We start from the raw sequence: 20842 nt of genomic DNA, 5'->3' as shown, positions 1-20842 counted from the left end.
AGGGATAGAAATGGCAAGATTAGGGAACCATGGATGACAGGTGAAATTGTGAGACTAGCTAAGAGGAAAAAGGAAGCATACATAAGGTCTAGGCGGCTGATGAAAGACGAAGCTTTGAAAGAATATCGGGAATGTAGGCGCAATCTGAAACGAGGAATTAAGAGGGCTAAAAGGGGTCATGAAATATCTTTAGCAAACAGGGTTAAAGAAAATCCCAAAGCCTTTTATTCATATATAAGGAGAAAGAGGGTAACTAGAGAAAGGATTGGACAACTAAAGGACAAAGGAGGAATGTTATGCTTGGAGTCAGAGAAAATGGGTGAGATTCTAAGCGAGTACTTTGCATCGGTATTCACCGAGGAGAGGGACATGACGGATGTTGAGGTTAGGAACAGATGTTTGATTACTCTAGGTCAAGTCGGCATAAGGAGGGAGGAAGTGTTGGGTATTCTAAAGGGCATTAAGGTGGACAAGTCCCCAGGTCCGGATGGGATCTATCCCAGGTTACTGAGGGAAGCGAGAGAGGAAATAGCTGGGGCCTTAACAGATATCTTTGCAGCATCCTTAAACACGGGTGAGGTCCCGGAGGACTGGAGAATTGCTAATGTTGTCCCCTTGTTTAAGAAGGGTAGCAGGGATAATCCAGGTAATTATAGACCGGTGAGCCTGACGTCAGTGGTAGGGAAGCTGCTGGAGAAGATACTGAGGGATAGGATCTATTCCCATTTGGAAGAAAATGGGCTTATCAGTGATAGGCAACATGGTTTTGTGCAGGGAAGGTCATATCTTACCAACTTAATAGAATTCTTTGAGGAAGTGACAAAGTTGATTGATGAGGGAAGGGCTGTCGATGTCATATACATGGACTTCAGTAAGGCGTTTGATAAGTTTCCCCATGGCAGGCTGATGGAGAAAGTGAAGGCGCATGGGGTCCAAGGTGTACTAGCTAGATGGATAAAGAACTGGCTGGGCAACAGGAGACAGAGAGTAGCAGTAGAAGGGAGTTTCTCAAAATGGAGACGTGTGACCAGTGGTGTTCCACAGGGATCCGTGCTGGGACCACTGTTGTTTGTGATATACATTAATGATTTGGAGGAAAGTATAGGTGGACTGATTAGCAAGTTTGCAGACGACACTAAGATTGGTGGAGTAGCAGATAGTGAAGGGGACTGTCAGAGAATACAGCAGAATATAGATAGATTGGAGAGTTGGGCAGAGAAATGGCAGGTGGAGTTCAATCAGGGCAAATGCGAGGTGATGCATTTTGGAAGATCCAATTCAAGAGTGAACTATACAGTAAATGGAAAAGTCCTGGGGAAAATTGATGTCCAGAGAGATTTGGGTGTTCAGGTCCATTGTTCCCTGAAGGTGGCAACGCAGGTCAATAGAGTGGTCAAGAAGGCATACGGCATGCTTTCCTTCATCGGACGGGGTATTGAGTACAAGAGTTGGCAGGTCATGTTACAGTTGTATAGGACTTTGGTTCGGCCACATTTGGAATACTGCGTGCAGTTCTGGTCGCCACATTACCAAAAGGATGTGGATGCTTTGGAGAGGGTGCAGAGGAGGTTCACCAGGATGTTGCCTGGTATGGAGGGCGCTAGCTATGAAGAGAGGTTGAGTAGATTAGGATTATTTTCATTAGAAAGACGGAGGTTGAGGGGTGACCTGATTGAGGTGTACAAAATCATGAGAGGTATAGGCAGAGTGGATAGCAAGAAGCTTTTTCCCAGAGTGGGGGATTCAATTACTAGAGGGCACGAGTTCAAAGTGAAAGGGGAAAAGTTTATGGGGGATATGCGCGGAAAGTTCTTTACGCAGAGGGTGGTGGGTGCCTGGAATGCGTTGCCAGCGGAGGTGGTAGATGCGGGTACGATGGCGTCTTTTAAGATGTATCTAGACAGATACACGAATGGGCAGGAAGAAAAGAGATACAGACCCTTAGAAAATAGGCGACATGTTTAGATAGAGGATCTTTATCGGCGCAGGCTTGGAGGGCCGAAGGGCCTGTTCCTGTGCTGTAATTTTCTTTGTTCTTTTTGTTCTTTGTTCAGGACACTGAGGAACTTTACGTTCAGAAATGTAAATATACAAGGAGTTTATAGTATCATTTATGTGGGGGCGCGGTCTGTGATTATTATCGATTTGAAAGGGGTTCTTTAACCAAAAACCTTGGAGAACCACTACCGTCGATTCAATGTATGTTCTCGCTATAATTCTCTGACTCCTGATGTAGCTGGAAAAGCTTTTGCCATTATTAACACAATTCTGCACTATCTCTTAACTTCTCCAGTGGCTGCTTTTTGTCTCCCTCAATTGTGGGTGATATTTGTCCCTGTTCTCCTGTAAATTAAATTCATCTTGTTCCAAACTGGGTTCAATGTGAGACCATTCGGGGAGTCAGGCATCTTTCAGCCCTAGACCTACACTGGGAGATAAAACCCACACAGTTTCTTGGTAAGGATTCCTCTGGTTCCTCACCATATATTTGTCGGGATACTGAAACTCAGCTTTTTTACAGTGCACTCCAGGAGGCCCCACTTCCTGAACCTCCAACCTTCAGCAGGGTCAGTGGTGGAGCACCACAGCGGGAGTGATCCCAGAGTAACTGTCAGCATCGCACCCTGGTGGATGTTCCGGGTTATTTATTTTTAGTTATCCTGATGTCAAACACTCACATCAATAAAACAGGGAATTCCTGGAAACATGTTGCAGCTTCTTCTTTATCTGTGTGAATCGCTTCCCACAGTTGGAGCAGGTGAACGGCCTGTCCGAAGTGTGACTGCGTCGATGAATTTCCAGCTCGGATGGGTAATTAAATCCCTTTCCACAGTCCCCACATTTCCACGGTTTCTCCATGGTGCGTGCGGGTGTCCTTGTGTCTCCCAAGATTGAGGCCAGATAAGTGGTGAAGACCAGTGGTTTGTCACAGAGATCGGTGCTGGGCCCTCTGTTGTTTGTCATCTATATTAATGACGTGGATGTGAATGTAAGGGGCATGATTAGTAAGGTTGCAGATGACACCAAAATTGGTGGTCTGGTGAACAGTAAAGAAGGTTGTCTCAGGTTACAACAGGATATAGATAAACTGGGAAAGTGGGCAAGGGATTGGCAAATGGAAGTTAATGCAGACAAGTGTGAAGTGATGCATTTTGGGAAGTTAAACCAGGGCAGGACATATGCAGTGAATAGCAGGGGAGTGTTGTTGAGCAGAGAGACCTTGGGGTGCAAGTACATAGTTCCCTGAAAGTGGCAACACAGGTAGACAGGGTGGTGAAGAAGGCATATGGCATGCTTGCCTTCATCAGCTGAGGCATTGAGTACAAGAGTTGTACGTAACGTTGGTTAGGCCGCATTTGGAGTACTGTGTGCAGTTCTGGTCGCCACACTACAGGAAAGATGTGATTAAGCTAGAGAGGGTGCAGAAAAGATTCACAAGGATGTTGCCTGGTTTGGAGGGCTTGAGTTATAAAAGGAGATTGGATAAGCTGTGTCTGTTTTCCCTGGAGCGAAGGAGGCTGAGAGGGGACATGATAGAGGTATATAAAATTATGAGAGGCATAGATAGGGTAGATAGCCAGAGTCTGTTTCCCATGGTAGGGGTGACTAAAACTAGAGGGCATAGATTTAAGGTGAGAGGGAGGAGGTTTAAAGGGGATCAAAGGGGTAAATTTTTCCCACAAAGAATAGTGGGTATCTGGAATGAGCTGCCTGAGGAGGTGGTGAAGGCAGGAACAGTAGCGACATTTAAGAGGCAGCCGGACAGGTACTTGAATGAGCAAGACATAGAGGGATATGGAATTAATGCAGGCAGGTGGGATTAGTATAGATAGGCATTATGGTCAGCATGGACGTGGTGGGCCGAAGGGCCTGTCTGCATGCTGTACGACTCTATGACTCTAAAAATGTCAATTGTATAATTGTACCAGCAGTTAACAGGATCCTGTCAACTCCTCTATCTGCTATTTTAGTGCAGACTTTAATCTATTTATTTTAATAAGTTTATTTTAAATGAGTTATCTTAAAATGATGAACTCAAGACTGCTACACAAACACGTTAAATCTTCGTATAATAATCTTCACAGTCATTTTCAGACTGGAAACCTAAACCTGTCGTTTCACTTTCAGTCAGGAACAGATCCCACTTTTACACCAATCTCTGATTTGACAGCACGTTTCCAGCATTCACTGTTGTTCTTCCTGATTCTAAACACTGTTGTAAAGGAGCCTTCTGTTCCGTGCCCAGGAGCTCTGAACCATGTAAGAGAGCGGCTGGAAAACATTTCTTACAGGCCTCAGGATTAACCCACATGGGGACTTTGCTGTCAGTGAAGAGAGACGAGGAAGACCAAAGTGCTGTTTGTCCATCTCAGAATGACCCTGAATGGTCCAGGCTAAAGTTCTGTTTCTCCCGTACGATCCTCTCCCCCCCAGATTGTCCTTTCTGAGCTCCAACCAGGTGATGTTAAACACTCAGGTGGGAAAGACAAAAATGTGTTTAAAACAAAGCTGATTTATTTCAAATCTATTTATTTATTCATTTAGAGAAACAGCACTGAAACAGGCCCTTCGGCCCACCGAGTCTGTGGCGACCATCAACCACCCATTTATACTAATCCTACACTAATCCCATATTCCTACCACATCCCCACCTTTTCTATATTCTCCTACCACCTACCTACACTAGGGGCAATTTACAATGGCCAATTTACCTATCAACCTGCAAGTCTTTGGCTGTGGGACGAAACCGGAGCACCCGGCGGAAACCCATGCAGTCACAGGGAGAACTTGCAAACTCCGCACAGGCAGTACCCAGAATTGAACCCGGGTCGCTGGAGCTGTGAGGCTGCGGTGCTAACCACTGCGCCGCCCTGGAATATTAACATCCAGTCCAGGAAGAGGGGTTATTAACATCAGCAGAAGCATACCCCAACTACCAGAATAAAAACCAGGACAATTTATAGCACAGGAGGCCATTCAGCCCATCATATCTGTACTGGCTGAAAAAAAAGAGCTATCCAGCCTAAACCCACTTTCCAGCTGTTGGTCTGCATCCCTGCAGGTTACAGCACTTCAAGTGCATATCCTACTGTTTTTTTCAAACATGATGAGAGTTTCTGCCTCTACCACCCTTTCAGGTAGTGAGCTCCAGACCCCCACCACCCTCTGGGTGAAATGATTTCTCCACTCCCCTCTAATCCTTCCGACAATTACTTTAAATCTATTCCCCTGGTTATTAACCTCTCTGCTAAGGGAAATAGGTCCTTCCTATCCACTCTGTCTAGGACCCCATAATTTTATACACCTCAATTAAATCCAAAGAAAACAACCCCAGCTTGTTCAGTCTTTCATCATAGCTAAAATTCTCCATCCCTGGCATTTCTTCTTAAATCTCCCCTGTCCCCTCTATGGTGCGGTCACACCTATCCTGTAATGTGGTGACCGGAACTGTATGCAGTGCTCTAGCTGTGGTCTAACTAGTATTTTATTCAGGTCTAGCATAACCTCCCTGCTCTTGTAATAAAAACAGAAAATGCTGGGAATACTGTTTGTTCTTATTTTCGATGACTTGGCTAAAATTGAAAAGTATCCCGTATGCATTCTTAACCACCTTATCTACCTGTCGTGCTGCCTTCAGGGATCTCTGGATATGCACTCCAAGGTCCCTCTGTTCCTCTACGTGTTTCAGGATCCTGCTACTCATTGTGTGTTCCCTTGCCTTGTTACCTCACATTTCTCCAAGTTGAATTCCATTCTCTGCCTATCTGACCAGTCCATTGATGTCTTCCTGCAGTTGACAGGTTTCTTCTTCATTATCAACCACACGACAATTTTTTGTATCATCTCCAATCTTCTTAATCATGACTCTACATTTAACTCTAAATCATTGGTATAAACCACAAAAAGCAAGCTGTCTCCGGCTCAGCCCTGTGGAAACTCAACTAGAAAAAGGCTTCCAGTCAGGATTCAGTCTGGATGCGATTAACAGCAGCAACAACAGCAGAATCCAAACCCCGCAGTCACTTATGAAATCGCTGGTGTCTCAGCAGGGTGCATGTCTTTGTGAATCCCTTCCCACACACTGAGCAGGTGAATGGCCTCTCCCTGGTGTGAACTTGCTGGTGTCTCAGCAGATTGCCTTTACTTTTAAATCTCTTCTCACAGTCAGAACATTTAAAATGTCTCTCATCAGTGTGAACAAGTTGGTGTTCAGTGAGGTAGGATGTCTTTCTGAATCCCTTCCCACACACACAGCAGGTGAACGGTCTCTCTCTGGTATGATCTTGCTGGTGTGTCAGCAAATTCCTTTTACTTTTAAATCTCTTCTCGCAGTTGGAACATTTAAAAGGTCTCTCATCAGTGTGAACAAGTTGGTGCTCAGTGAGTTGTGATGACTGTGTGAATCCCTTCCCACACACCGTGCAGGTGAATGGCCTCTCCCCAGTGTGAATGCGTTGGTGTTTTATCAGATCGTTTTTGTGTTTAAATCTCTTCTCACAGTCGGAACATTTAAAAGGTCTCTCATCAGTGTGAACAAGTTGATGTTCAATGAGGTGAGATGACTGAGTGAATCCCTTTCCACACACACAGCAAGTGAATGGCCTCTCACCAGTGTGAGTGCGTTGGTGGTTCAGTAAATTCTTTGTGCTTTTAAAGCTCTTCTCACAGTCGGAACAGTTAAAAGGTCTCTTATCAGAGTGAACCTGCTGGTGTGTCCGGAGGTTTGATAAAGCATTAAATCCCTTCCCACATTCAAGACAGATGAATGGTCTCTCCTCAGTGTGAACTCGCTGATGCATATAGAGGGTGGATGACTGAGTGAATCCCTTCCCACACATGGAGCAGGTGAACGGCCTCTCCCCAGTGTGAGTGCGTTGGTGGTTCAGTAAATCAATTTTACTTTTAAAGCTATTCCCACAGTCAAAACATTGAAAAGGTCTGTTATCAGAGTGAACACGTTGGTGTCTCAGGAGGTGTGATGACTGTGTGAATCCCTTCCCACAGATAGAGCAGGTGAACGGCCTCTCCCCAGTGTGACTGCGTCGATGTATTTCCAGCTCGGATGGGTAATTAAATCCCTTCCCACAGTCCCCACATTTCCATGGTTTCTCCATGGTGCGGGTGTCCTTGTGTCTCTCCTGGCTGAGGCCTCGTCCACACACAGAACACGTCTAGAGTTTCTCCCTGCTGTGAATGGTGCGATATTTTTGCAGGCTTGTAACTGGTTAAAGTTCTTTCCACAGTCAGTGTACTGGAACACTTCCACTCGGGTGTGTGTGTCTCAGTACTTTTCCGGTCACACTGACGTTTGAAATTTTTTTCCACAGACAGAACAGTCAATCATTTCTCCTTCACATCCAAAGATCAATGATATTCAGGTCCTGATGAATTGAGCAACTCTGTCAGATCTTGACATGATGGATGGTTTGAGTTTCCTGTCTGTAAATCCTCACCTTCTAATACCCTGTGAAAGGAGTTTTATCATAGGATTACTTAGAATATACAATACATAAACAGACCATTCAGCCCAACCAGCCTCTGCTGGCGTTTCTACCCCACATGCATCCCCTCCCATTCCGTTGGCCTCATCTCAGACTTTCAGCGTATCTTTTCTCTCATATTCTAGTCGAGTTTTCTTTTGAAAACATCTAAACCATTTGCCTCAACCACTTCCTATGTTATCGAGTTCCACATTCTCCCCACTCTCTGAGTAAAGAAATCTCTCCTGTTGGATTTATAACTGTTTATTGCCCCTCAGTTTGGATTCTCCCACAAATGGACACATCCTCTCCACGTTTACCCTGACAACAACATTCAGAATTTTAAAGACCTCGATCAGATCACCTCTAAGTCTTCCTTTTTCTAAAGAAAAATGCCCAAACCTGTTCAACCTATCACAGAATTGTTCCAGCACAGGAGGAGGCCATTTGGCCCATCGTGTCTGTACTGGCTCTCCGAGTGGACAATTCACTTAGTGCCATCTCCTGCACCATGTTTCAGGTCACTCATTGATCCTCCCTATCTTCCTATTTCTACTCTCACTAACATGTGACACTGGGAGTAATCCAGAGATTACTACCCTTGAGGTCCTACTCTTGAACTTCTTCCCCAGTTCCTGGAAATCTGACTGTCGGACCTCAGTACCTGCCCTTGCTGTGTCGTTGGTATCAATGTGTACCACAGCTTCTGGCTCACTCCCCTCCCCTGCAGAATATCCTGCCTCCTCTCTCTGATCTTTATCCTGGCACCAGGGAGGCAACACACCAAGTGGGACTCATGATAACAGTTACAGAAATTCCGATCTGCCCTCCTGACTATGGAATCACCTATAACAACTGCATTTCTGCACTTTGCTGATCCCTCCTGTACAGGCCCTCCGAACCTCCGCTCCCTCCCTCCCGCTGCTTCCCTCCGAACCTCCGCTCCCTCCCTCCCGCTGCTTCCCTCCGAACCTCCGCTCCCTCCCTCCCGCTGCTTCCCTCCGAACCTCCGCTCCGAACCTCCGCTGCTTCCCTCCGAACCTCCGCTGCTTCCCTCCGAACCTCCGCTGCTTCCCTCCCGCTGCTTCTCTCTCTAGTGTAGAATCCAGTGACTATGTCAGGTCTTGACTGTAATGTTTAGTTTGAGTTTCCCATCTGTAAATCCTCTCCTAATTCCCTGCACAAGAAATTTACAAAAGTTATCACTGTAAGCACAGGGTAGAAATTCAGAATTGATCATTCTAGTTTCTATGGAACGTAAGAACAGGACGAGGCCGTTTAGCCACTCGAGCCTTTTCCTCCAATCACTGAGTGGCTGATCTGTGAGCTAACGTTATAATCCTGACTTTTCCCATATCTCTTATTACCTTGGTATAAAAGAAATCTATCCATCTCAGATTTAAAATGAACAATTAATCCAGCATCAATTGCCATTCATGGAAGAGAGTTGAAAACTTCTACCAGCCTCTGCCTGTAGAAGTGTTTCCCAATCTCAATTCTGAAGTTCTGGCTCTAATGTTTAGATAATGCTCCCTATTCCAAGGCTCCTCAAATAGCGGAAATAATTTCGATCCAACCTACCTGCTACCCTAAATATCTTAAACTTCTAACAAATTCCCCCTCAACCTTCTAAATTCCAGGGAATACCTTGGTTTGTGTAATATCCTTGAAATTTAACCCTTGGTGCCCAGGTATCATTCTGGTAAATCTACACTCCCTCCAAGGCCAATATATCCTTCCTAAAATGTGGTGCCCAGAACTGCTCACAGTGCTGCACGTGTGCTATAACCAGGGCTTTGCATAGCTGAAACATGACTACTACCCCCTTGTATTCTAGTCCTCTGGACAGAAAGACCAGCATTGAATTAGCCTTTTTGAATATTCTCTGTACCTGTTGTTATTTGAATGATTTATGTACCTGGACTCGAAGGTCTCTTTGGACCTCCATTGTTTCCAGCTTTTCACCATTTAGAAACTACTCTGCTTTATCCTCTTTAGGTCCAAATTGGATGATCTCACATTTTTCTACATTGAAATCCATTTGCCACAGTTTTGCCCATTGACAATCTATTCATATAGAACATAGAACAGTACAGCACAGTACAGGCCCTTATGCCCACGATGTTGTGCCGACCCTTTAACCTACTCTAAGATCAAACTACCTACCTACCCTTCATTCTACTACCATCCATGTACCTATCCAAGAGTCGCTTAAATGTCCCTAATGTATCTGCTTCTACTACCACCGCTGGCAGTGCATTCCACGCACCCACCACTCTCTGTGTAAAGAACCTACCTCTGACATCTCCCCTCAACTTCCTCCAAACACCTTAAAATTATGGCCCCTGGTGATAGCCCTTTCCGCCCTGGGAAAAAGTCTCTGGCTATCCACTCTATCTATGCCTCTCATCTTGTACCCCTCTATCAAGTCACCTCTCATCCTTCTTCGCTCCAATGAGAAAAGCCCAAGCTCCCTCAACCTTTCTTCATAGGACATGCCCTCCAGTCCAGGTAGCATCCTGGTAAATCTCCTCTGCACCCTCTCTAAAGCTTCCACATCCTTCCTATAATGAGGCGACCAGAACTGAACACAATATTCCAAGTGTGGTCTAACCAGGGCTTTATAGAGCAGCAGCATAACCTCGCGGCTCTTAAACTCAATCCCCCTGTTAATGAAAGCCAACACACCATACGCCTTCTTAGGGCGGCACAGTGGCGCAGTGGTTAGCACCGCAGCTTCACAGCTCCAGTGACCCGGGTTCAATTCTGGGTACTGCCTGTGTGGAGTTTGCAAGTTCTCCCTGTGTCTGCGTGGGTTTTCTCCGGGTGCTCCGGTTTCCTCCCACAAGCCAAAAGACTTGCAGGTTGGTAGGTAAATTGGCCATTATAAATTGTCACTAGTATAGGTAGGTGGTAGGGAAATATAGGGACAGATGGGGATGTTTGGTAGGAATATGGGATTAGTGTAGGATTAGTATAAATGGGTGGTTGATGGTCGGCACAGACTCGGTGGGCCGAAGGGCCTGTTTCAGTGCTGTATCTCTAATCTAATCTAATCTAATCTTCTTAACAACCCTATCAACTTGGGTGGCAACTTTGAGCGATCTATGGACATGGACCCCAAGATCCCTCTGTTCCTCCACACTACCAAGAATCCTGTCTTTAAGCCTGTATTCAGCATTCAAATTCAACCTTCCAAAATGAATCACTTCACACTTTTCCAGGTTGAACTCCATCTGCCACTTCTCAGCCCAGCTCTGCATCCTGTCAATGTCCCGTTGCAACCTACAACAGCCCTCCACACTATCCACAACTCCAGCAATCTTTGTGTCATCGACAAACTTACTAACCCAGCCTTCCACTTCCTCATCCAAGTCATTTATAAAAATCACAAAGAGCAGAGGAACAGATCCCTTCGGAACACCACTGGTCACCGAGCTCCAGGCTCCATCTACTACCACCCTCTGTCTTCTATGGGCCAGCCAATTCTGTATCCAGACAGCCAAATTTCCCTGTATCCCATGCCTCCTGACTTTCTGAATGAGCCTACCATGGGGAACCTTATCAAACGCCTTGCTAAAATCCATATACACCACATCCACTGCTCTTCCTTCATCAATGTGTTTTGTCACATCCTCAAAGAATTCAATAAGGCTTGTGAGGCATGACCTGCCCCTCACAAAGCCCATGCTGACTATCTCTAATCAAACTATGCTTTTCCAAATAATCATAAATCCTGTCTCTCAGAATCCTCTCCAATAATTTGCCCACTACCGACGTAAGACTGACTGGTCTGTAATTCCCAGGGTTATCTCTATTCCCTTTCTTGAACAAGGGAATAACATTTGCCACCTTCCAATCATCTGGTACTACTCCAGTGGACAGTGAGGACGCAAAGATCATCGCCAAAGGCGTCGCAATCTCTTCCCTCGCTTCCCATAATAACCTTGGGTATATCCCGTCTGGCCCTGGGGACTTATCTATCCTCATGTCTTTCAAAATTTCCAGCACATCCTCCTTCTTAGCATCAACCTGTTCGAGCATATCAGCCTGTTCCATGCTGTCCTCACAAACGACCAGGTCCCTCTCACTAGTGAATACTGAAGCAAAGTATTCATTAAGGACCTCCCCTACCTCCTCCGACTCCAGGCACAAGTTCCCTCCGCTATCCCTGATCGGCCCTACCCTCACTCTGGCCATCCTCTTGTTCCTCACATAAGTGTAGAACGCCTTGGGATTTTCCTTAATCCTACCCGCCAAGACTTTTTCATGTCCCCTTCTAGCTCTCCTAAGTCCATTCTTCAGTTCCTTCCTGGCTACCTTGTAACCCTCTAGAGCCCTGTCTGATCCTTGCTTCCTCAATCTTAAGCAAGCTTCCTTCTTCCTCTTGACTAGCTGTTCCACATCTCTTGTCATCCAAGGTTCCTTCACCCTACCATCCCTTCCTTGCCTCATCAGGACAAACCTATCCAGCAGTTGCAGCAAGTGCTCCCTAAACAACCTCCACATTTCTGTCGTGCATTTCCTTGAGAACATCTGTTGCCAATTTATGCTCCCCAGTTCCTGCCTAATAGCATTGTAATTCCCCCTCCCCTAATTAAATATTTTCCCATCCCGTCTGCTCCTGTCCCTCTCCATGACTATAGTAAAGGTCAGGGAGTTGTGATCACTTTCACCGAAATGCTCTCCCACCGAGAGATCTGCCACCTGGCCTGGTTCGTTGCCAAGCACCAAGTCCAACATAGCCTCCCCTCTAGTCGTCCAAGGTTCCTTCACCCTACCATCCCTTCCTTGCCTCATCGGGACAAACCTATCCAGCAGTCGCAGCAAGTGCTCCCTAAACAACCTCCACATCTCTTTGTAATTTTATGCTTCCATCCACACTGCTTGCAACATCGCCCATCTTTGTATCATTGGCAAACCTGAATCTGTGGCTTTCTATCCCAACATCTATGTTGTTAATAAATATGGTGAATAGTTGAAGCCCCAACACCGTTCCCTGCGGGACGCCACATCCTGCCAATTTGATTACCTGCTCATTATTCCTGCTCTCTGTCTCCTGCAGCTCAGCTAATTTTCTAACCTGACCTGTCTTCAATTCCATGGGCTTCAGCTTCAGCTAACAGACTTTTTTGAGGGAGTTTATCAAGTACCTTCTGGACATCCATATCAATAACATCCATAGATATTCCCCTGTGCACTACTTTAGTCACCTCTCCAAAAATCATTCTTTCCTTTCCTCTTCCCCCAAAGCTGTAAATCCCTGTCCCACACACTCTCCCTCCTCCTTGTGCTGAAATCCAAACCCATGGCATCATCTGCACCATTTCTTTCCTCCACTGCCAGTTTTCTCCCTCCCTCTACTCTGGCTGGGTTCAGTTCTCCAGCCCCTGTGAACAGAGTGCGATCACACTGCACATGCTCAGAGTAAATCCAGTGCTGAGCATGTGCACTCGGCTCCTGCAGCCATCAATGCGACACATTCTGCCATGGCAGGAATCTGGGGTAAAAACATTGAACAACTTCTCCTTTAACTCCATTCACTTCCTCCAAATAAAAGGTGTTGCTATGGATACCTGGATAGGTCTGAGTTCTTCCTGTCTTTGTGGGATATATGGAACATTCTTTGTTCCATTCCTACTCGGACCCCCTCCTCACTTCTTTTCCTGATACACCGATTCTATTGGTGCTGTTTCGTGCTCTTGTCCTGGAAAATGTCATCAACTTTGTTTCCAATATCCACCCATCTCTCGCATTCACATGGTCCATCTCTGACTCTTCTCTTTTATTTCCTCAACTTCTCTGTCTCCCTTTCTGGGGATAGGCTATCGACCAATATTCACTATAAGCCCAGTGATCCTCATAGTTATCTCAACTACACTTCCTCACACCTTGCTTCCTGCATGACACTACTGCGTTCTCCCAGTTTCTCCGTTCTACCTGTTCTGACGATGCCACCTTCTATACCAGCACTTCTGGTATGTCTTCCTTTTTCCGAACCGAGGACTCCTAACACCTCCCCCCCCCCCCCACCCCCCACCACAATTCGTAGTTGCAAGGACCCGACTACGTGCTTTCCATCTCCCACACATCTGCTCTGATCCCTTCCCCTCCATCTCAGAAGCACAATAGGGTGCCTCTTGTCCTCACCTGTTACCCTACTAGCCTTCACATTCAACAGAACATCCTCTGCATTTTGCACCACATCCAGCATGATGCCACCACAAAACACATCATTCCCTCCCCTTCCCTTTCATCATTCCAAAGGGAACATGCTTTCCACACACACTGATGCTGTCCTCAAACCCTCCAAACACCCTTTCCCATGGCACCTTCCAATGCAAGTTCAGGAGATAAAACACCTGCCCTTTTCCCTCTTCCTTTCTTCCTGTCCAAGACCCTAAACATTCTTTCCAGGTGAAACTACTCTTTACTTGTGCTTCTTTCAATTTAGTATCCTGTGTTCACTGCTCACAATGCATTCTTCTCTATACTGGGGAGACCGAGCACAGATTCAGTAACCACTTTACAGAACACCTCCATTCAGTAAGCTTCTGGTCACTTGTTACTTGAATTCTCCGCACTACTCCCACACTGACCTCTCCGTCCTCAACCTCACACAAGGTTCGAATGAAGCTCGAGGAACAGCACCACATTTTTAGATGAGGCACTTTACAGCTTTCCAGATTCAACACTGAGGTCAATTTAGATCATGATCTCTGAACCCATTTTATTTTTGGATAGCAGCTGTTGGTGAGTTTTCTGCTTTTCCCATTTACCCCTCCTCTAGATCCAGATTTTGTTTCTTCTCTTAGCCCATTGTCATCCCCTTTTGCTTTCCATCATCATCCCTTTTGTTATTTAATCTCTTCCACTCCAACACAGATCTTCCCTTTTGTTCTTTCCTCTACTCCCCTCCATCCTTTCTCTCCCTCTTTATTTGTTTAAAACCTGATCCCCTGTGATGAAAGGCCATCGGACTGAAATATTAACACTGTTTCTCTCTCAACAGATGCTACCAGAGCACTTTCAGGTTCTATGACAGATTTCAGAAATAAAGAGAGGTGACAGAGAATCATAGAATGGTTACAGCACAGGAGGCGGCTATTCAGGCCATTGTGTCCATGCTAACACTCTGCAAGAGCAACTCACCTTGTCCCACTCCCTTGCCTTTTTCCCATAGCCCTGCAATTTTTTTCTCTTCAGATAATTATCCAATTCTCTTACCTCCTCTCTCCTCACTATCCCAGGCCCCAAACACTCCTTTCAGTGAAGCAGCGATTTACTTGTACTTCTTTCAATGTAGTATACTGTATTCGCTGCTCACAATGTGGTCTCCTCTACACTGGGGAGACCAAACGCAGACTGGGTGACCGCTCTGCGGAACACCTCTGCTCAGTGCGCAAGCAGGACCCTGAGCTTTCAGTTGCTTGCCATTTCAACACTCCCCCCTGCTCACATATCTGTCCTGGGATTGCTCCAGTGAACATCAACGCAAAAACAAGAACAAAGAACAGTACAGCACAGGAACAGGCCATTCGGCCCTCCAAGCCTGCACCGATATTGATGCCTGACGAAACTAACACCTTCTGCACTTCCGGGGCCCATATCCCTCTATTCCCATCCTATTCATATATTTGTCAAGATGTCTCTTAAACGTCGCTATCGTATCTGCTTCCACCACCTCCCCTGGCAGCAAGTTCCAGGCACTCGCCACCCTCTGTGTAAAAAACTTGCCTCGCACATCCCCTCTAAATTTTGCCCCTCGCACCTTAAACCTCCGTCCCCTGGTAACTGACTCTTACACCCTGGAAAAAGGCTTCTGACTATCCACTCTGTCCATGCCCTCTGTGTTTTTCCAACCTCTCCTCATAGCTAATGTCCTCCAGACCAGGCAACCTCCTGGTAAACCTCCTCTGTACCCTCCCCAAAGCCTCCACATCCTTCTGGTAGTGTGGCGACCAGAATTGCACGCAATATTCTAAGTGTGGCCGAGCAAAGATTCTGTACAGCTGCAACATGACTTGCCAATTTTTATACTCTATGCCCCGACCGATGAAGGAAAGCATGCCGAATGCCTTCCTGACTACCTTATCCACCTGCGTTGCCACTTTCAGTGACCTATGGCCCTGTACGCCCAGATCTCTCTGCCTGTCAATACTCCTAAGGGTTCTGCCATTTACTGTATACCTCCCACCTGCATTGGACCTTCCAAAATGCATTACCTCACATTTGTCCGGATTAAACTCCATCTGCCATTTCTCCGCCCAAGTCTCCAACCAATCTGTATCCCGTTGTATCCTCTGACAATCCTCATCATTATCCGCAACTCCACCAACCTTTGTGTCGTCCGCAAACTTACTAATCAGACCAGCTACATTTTCCTCCAAATCATTTATATATACTACAAAGAGCAAAGGTCCCAGCACTGATCCCTGTGGAACACCACTAGTCACATCCCTCCAGTCAGAAAAACACCCATCCACTGTTACCCTCTGTCTTCTGTGACCGAGCCAGTTCTGTATCCATCTTGCCAGCTCATCTCTGATCCCGTGTGACTTCACCTTTGCACCAGTCTGCCATGAGGGACCTTGTCAAAGGCTTTACTGAAGTCCATATAGACAACATCCACCGCCCTTCCCTCATCAATCATCTTCGTCACTTCCTCAAAAAACTCAATCAAATTAGTAAGACACGACCTCCCCTTCACAAAACCATGCTGTCTCTCGCTAATAAGTTCGCTTGTTTCCAAATGGGAGTAAATCCTGTCCCGAAGAATCCTCTCTAATAGTTTCCCTACCACTGACGTAAGGCTCACCGGCCTATAATTTCCTGGATTATCCTTGCCACCCTTCTTAAACAAAGGAACAACATTGGCTATTCTCCAGTCCTCTGGGACCTAACCTGTAGCCAATGAGGATGCAAAGATTTCTGTCAAGGCCCCAGCAATTTCTTCCCTTGCCTCCCTCAGTATTCTGGGGTAGATTCCATCAGGCCCTGGGGACCTATCTACCTTACTGCTTTGCAAGACACCCAACACCTCCTCCTTCTTGATAATGAGATGACTGAGACTATCTGCACTCCCTTCCCGAGGCTCATCATCCACCAAGTCCTTCTCCTTGGTGAATACTGATGCAAAGTACTCATTTAGCACCTCGCCCATTTCCTCTGGCTCCATGCATAGATTCCCATCTCTGTCCTTGAGTGGGCCAACCCTTTCCCTGGTTACCCTCTTGCTCTTTATATATGTATAAAAAGCCTGGAGATTTTCCTTAATTCTGTTTGCCAATGACTTTTCATGACCCGTTTAGCCCTCCTAACTCCTTGCTTAAGTTCCTTCCTACTGTCTTTATATTCCTCAAGTGCTTCGTCTGTTCCAAGCCTTCCAGCCCTTACAAATGCTTCCTTTTTCTTTTTGACTAGGCTCACAATATCCTGTGTTATCCAAGCTTCCCAAAACTTGCCAAACTTGTTTTTCTTCCTCACAGGAACATGCTGATCCTGAATTCTAATCAGCTGACGTTTGAAAGACTCCCACATGTCAGATGTTGATTTACCCTCAAATAGCCGCCCCCAATCTAAATTCTTCAGTTCCTGCCTAATATTGTTATAATTAGCCTTCCCCCAATTTAGCACCTTCACCCGAGGACTACTCTTATCCTTATCCACAAGTACCTTAAAACTTATGGAATTATGGTCACTGCTCCCGAAATGCTCCCCCAATGAAACTTCGACCACCTGGCTGGGCTCATTCCCCAATACCAGGTCCAGAATGGCCCCATCCCTAGTTGGACTATCTACATACTGTTTCAAGAAGCCCTCCTGGATGCTCCTCAAAAATTCTGCCCCATCCAAGCCCCTAGCACTAAGTGAGTCCCAGTCAATATTGCGGAAGTTAAAATCACCCACTACAACCCTGTTACCTTTACATCTTTCCAAAATCTGTCTACAAATCTTCTCCTCTACCTCCCGCTGGCTGTTGGGAGGCCTGTAGTAAACCCCCAACATCGTGACTGCACCCTTCCTATTCCTGAGCTCCACCCATATTGCCTCGCTGCATGACCCCTCTGAGGTGTCCTCCCGCAGTACAGCTGTGATATTCTCCTTAACCAGTAATGCAACTCTCCCACCCCTTTTACATCCCCCTCTATCCCGCCTGAAGCTTCTAAATCCTGGAACATTTAGCTGCTAATCCTGCCCTTCCCTCAACCAAGTCTCTGTAATAGCAACAACATCATATTTCCAAGTACTAATCCAAGCTCTAAGTTCATCTGCCTTACCTGTTATACTTCTCGCATTGAAACAAATGCACTTCAGACCACCAGTCCCACTGTGCTCAGCAACATCTCCCTGCCTGCTCTTCCTCTTAGTCCTACTGGCCTTATTTACTATGTCCTCCTCATTTACTTCACTAGCTGTCCTACTGCTCTGGTTCCCACCCCCCTGCCACATTAGTTTAAACCCTCCCGAGTGACGCTAGCAAACCTTGCAGCCAGGATATTTGTGCCCTTCCAGTTTAGATGCAACCCGTCCTTCTTGTACAGGTCCCATCTGTCCCTGAAGAGAGCCCAATGGTCCAGATATCTGAAACCCTCACTTCTACACCAGCTGCTCAGCCACGTGTTTAGCTGCACTATCTTCCTATTTCTAGCCTCACTGGCACGTGGCACAGGGAGTAATCCTGAGATTACAACCCTAGAGGTCCTGTTTTTTAACTTGCTACCGAACTCCCTAAACTCCCCCTGCAGGATCTCATCACTCTTCCTGCCTATGTCATTGGTACCAATGTGTACCACAACCTCTGGCTGTTCACCCTCCCCCTTCAGAATGCCCTCTGTCCGTTCAGAGACATCCTTGACCCTGGCACCAGGGAGGCAACATACCATCCTGGAGTCTCTTTCACGTCCACAGAAGCGCCTATCTGTTCCCCTGACGATAGAGTCCCCGATAACTATTGCTCTTCTGCGCTTTGTCCCTCCCTGCTGAACAACAGTGCCAACCGTGGTGCCACTGCTCTGGCTGCTGCTGTTTTCCCCTGATAGGCCACCCCCCCCCCCCAACAGTATCCAAAACGGTATACTTGTTAGAGAGGGGGATACCCACAGGGGATTCCTGCACTGACTGCCTGCCACTTCTCGTGGTCACCCATCTATCTGCCTGCACTTTGGGTGTAACCACTTCTCTAAAACTCCTGTCTATGATGCTTTCTGCCACCTGCATGCTCCTAAGTGCATCCAATTGCTGCTCCAACCGAACCATGCGGTCTGTGAGGAGCTGCAACTGGGTACACTTCCTGCAGATGTAGTCGCCCGGAACACTGGAAGCGTCACGGACCTCCCACATCTCACAGGTGAAGCACTTTACCCCTCTAACTGACATTTCTATCACTAATTAGTTAATTGATATAAAATAAATAAATACTTATTAAATCTTTACTAAATAATGATACACTACACTATGTGGCCCCTAGTGCAAGCTTGAGGAACAGCACCTCATTTACCGATTAGGCACACTACAGCCTGCCGGACTGAAGAATGAGTTCAATAATTTCACAGCATGCCAGCCCCCCATTTTACCTTTATTTTTAGTTATTTTTCTTTATTTCTTTTTTACAATTTTTACAAATTTTTTTTTTGTTTATTTCATTTCATCTTAGTTTGTTCAGTTTGCTTGCCCACTGTTTTTTTTCATGTTTGTACTTGCTGATGTTCAATCTTCAGTCCATTTTAACACCCTATCTATACGAATGCTTTATCTTTCAACACACCATTAACATATTGTTTGCCTTTGCTCCATGACCTTTTGGTCAGCTATGTGGCCTTGTCCAATCTACATCTTCTCCTTTGTTATCTCTTGCCCCACCCCCGCCTCACTTGCTTATAACCTGTGACATTTCTAATATTTGTCAGTTCCGAAGAAGTGTAACTGACCCGAAACATTAACTCTGCTTCTCTTTCCACAGATGCTGCCAGACCTGCTGAGTGGTCCCAGCATTTCTTGTTTTTATCTCTGTTGAAGATCTTGATTGAATCTGCCTCCACCACACTCTGAGGCAGTGCATTCCAGATCCTAACCATTTGCTATGTAAAAATGTTTTTCCTCCTGTCGCTGTTGCATCTTTTTGCCAATTACCTTGAATCGGGGTTTGCTGGGTCTGGATCCTTAAGCGTGTTGCTGTGATTTGGCGCCCACTGCTTGAAAGGGAGTTGGAAGCAGATTCAATGGCCACTTTCAAAAGGGAATTGAATAGAGAATTATAGAGTCATAGATTCAAAGAGTCGTACAGTATGGAAACAGGCCCTTCGGCCCACCGTGTCCATGGCGACCATAATGCCTATCTATACTAATCCCACCTGCCTGCATTAATTCCATATCCCTCTATGCCTTGCTCATTCAAGTACCTGTTCGGCTGTCTCTTAAATGTTGCTACTGTTCCTGCCTCCACCACCTCAGGCAGCTCATTCCAGATACCCACTATTCTTTGTGGGAAAAATGTACCCCTTTGATCCCTTTTAAACCTCCTCCCTCTCACCTTAAATCTATGCCCTCTAGTTTTAGTCACCCTACCATGGGAAACAGACTCTGGCTATCTACCCTATCTATGCCTCTCATAATTTTATATAACTCTATCATGTCCCCTCTCAGCCTCCTTCGCTCCAGGAAAACAGACCCAGCCTATCCAATCTCTCTTTATAACTCAAGCCCTCCAAACCAGGCAACATCCTTGTGAATCTTTTCTGCACCCTCTCTAGCTTAATCACATCTTTCCTGTAGTGCGGCGACCAGAACTGCACACAGTATTCCAAATGCGGCCTAACCAACGTTATGTACTACTGTAATATGATGTCCCAACTCTTGTACTCAATGCCTCAGCCGATGAAGGTAAGCATGCCATACACCTTCTTCACCACCCTGTCTACCTGTGTTGCCACTTTCAGGGAACTATGTACTTGCACCCCAAGGTCTGTCTGCTCAACAACACTCCCCTGCTATTCACTGTATATGTCCTGCCCTGGTTTAACTTCCCAAAATGCATCACTTCACACTTGTCTGCATTAACTTCCATTTGCCACTCCCTGGCCCACTTTCCCATTTGATCTATATCCTGTTGTAACCTTAAGACCTTCTTCACTGTACTCTATACCACCAATTTTGGTGTCATCTGCAAACTTACTAATCATGCCCCTTACATTCACATCCAAGTCATTAATAGATATGACAAACAACAGAGGGCCCAGCACCGATCCCTGTGGCACACCACTGGTCACCGGCCTCCAATCTGAAAAACAACCCTCCACTACCACCCTCTGCCTCCTATCACCAAGCCAATCTTGAATCCAATTTGCTAGCTCACCCTGGAT

General features: G+C 46.1%; 1 protein-coding gene across 4 annotated transcripts in view; it reads right to left on the bottom strand.

Moving 5' to 3' along the window:
- Window positions 1-20842, bottom strand: part of LOC137346536 (zinc finger protein 135-like) — a 402079-nt gene that overhangs the window by 6800 nt on the left and 374437 nt on the right. For 3 of the 4 annotated variants that reach the window (XM_068010012.1, XM_068010010.1, XM_068010011.1), the window contains exon 2: window positions 4558-7465. In XM_068010012.1, coding sequence (XP_067866113.1) covers window positions 6021-7115 — 1095 coding nt within the window. In that variant the 5' untranslated portion in view covers window positions 7116-7465 and the 3' untranslated portion in view covers window positions 4558-6020. Of the gene's footprint in view, window positions 1-4557; window positions 7466-19613; window positions 19699-20842 lie in introns of those variants that run through there. The other variant, XR_010968725.1, reaches the window with a different exon arrangement.

Source organism: Heterodontus francisci, chromosome 30 (assembly GCF_036365525.1).
Source record: "Heterodontus francisci isolate sHetFra1 chromosome 30, sHetFra1.hap1, whole genome shotgun sequence".
NCBI classification, from domain to species: domain Eukaryota; kingdom Metazoa; phylum Chordata; class Chondrichthyes; order Heterodontiformes; family Heterodontidae; genus Heterodontus; species Heterodontus francisci.
The sequence above is the reverse complement of the archived record's forward strand: the minus strand, read 5'-3'. Positions and strand labels throughout refer to the sequence as shown.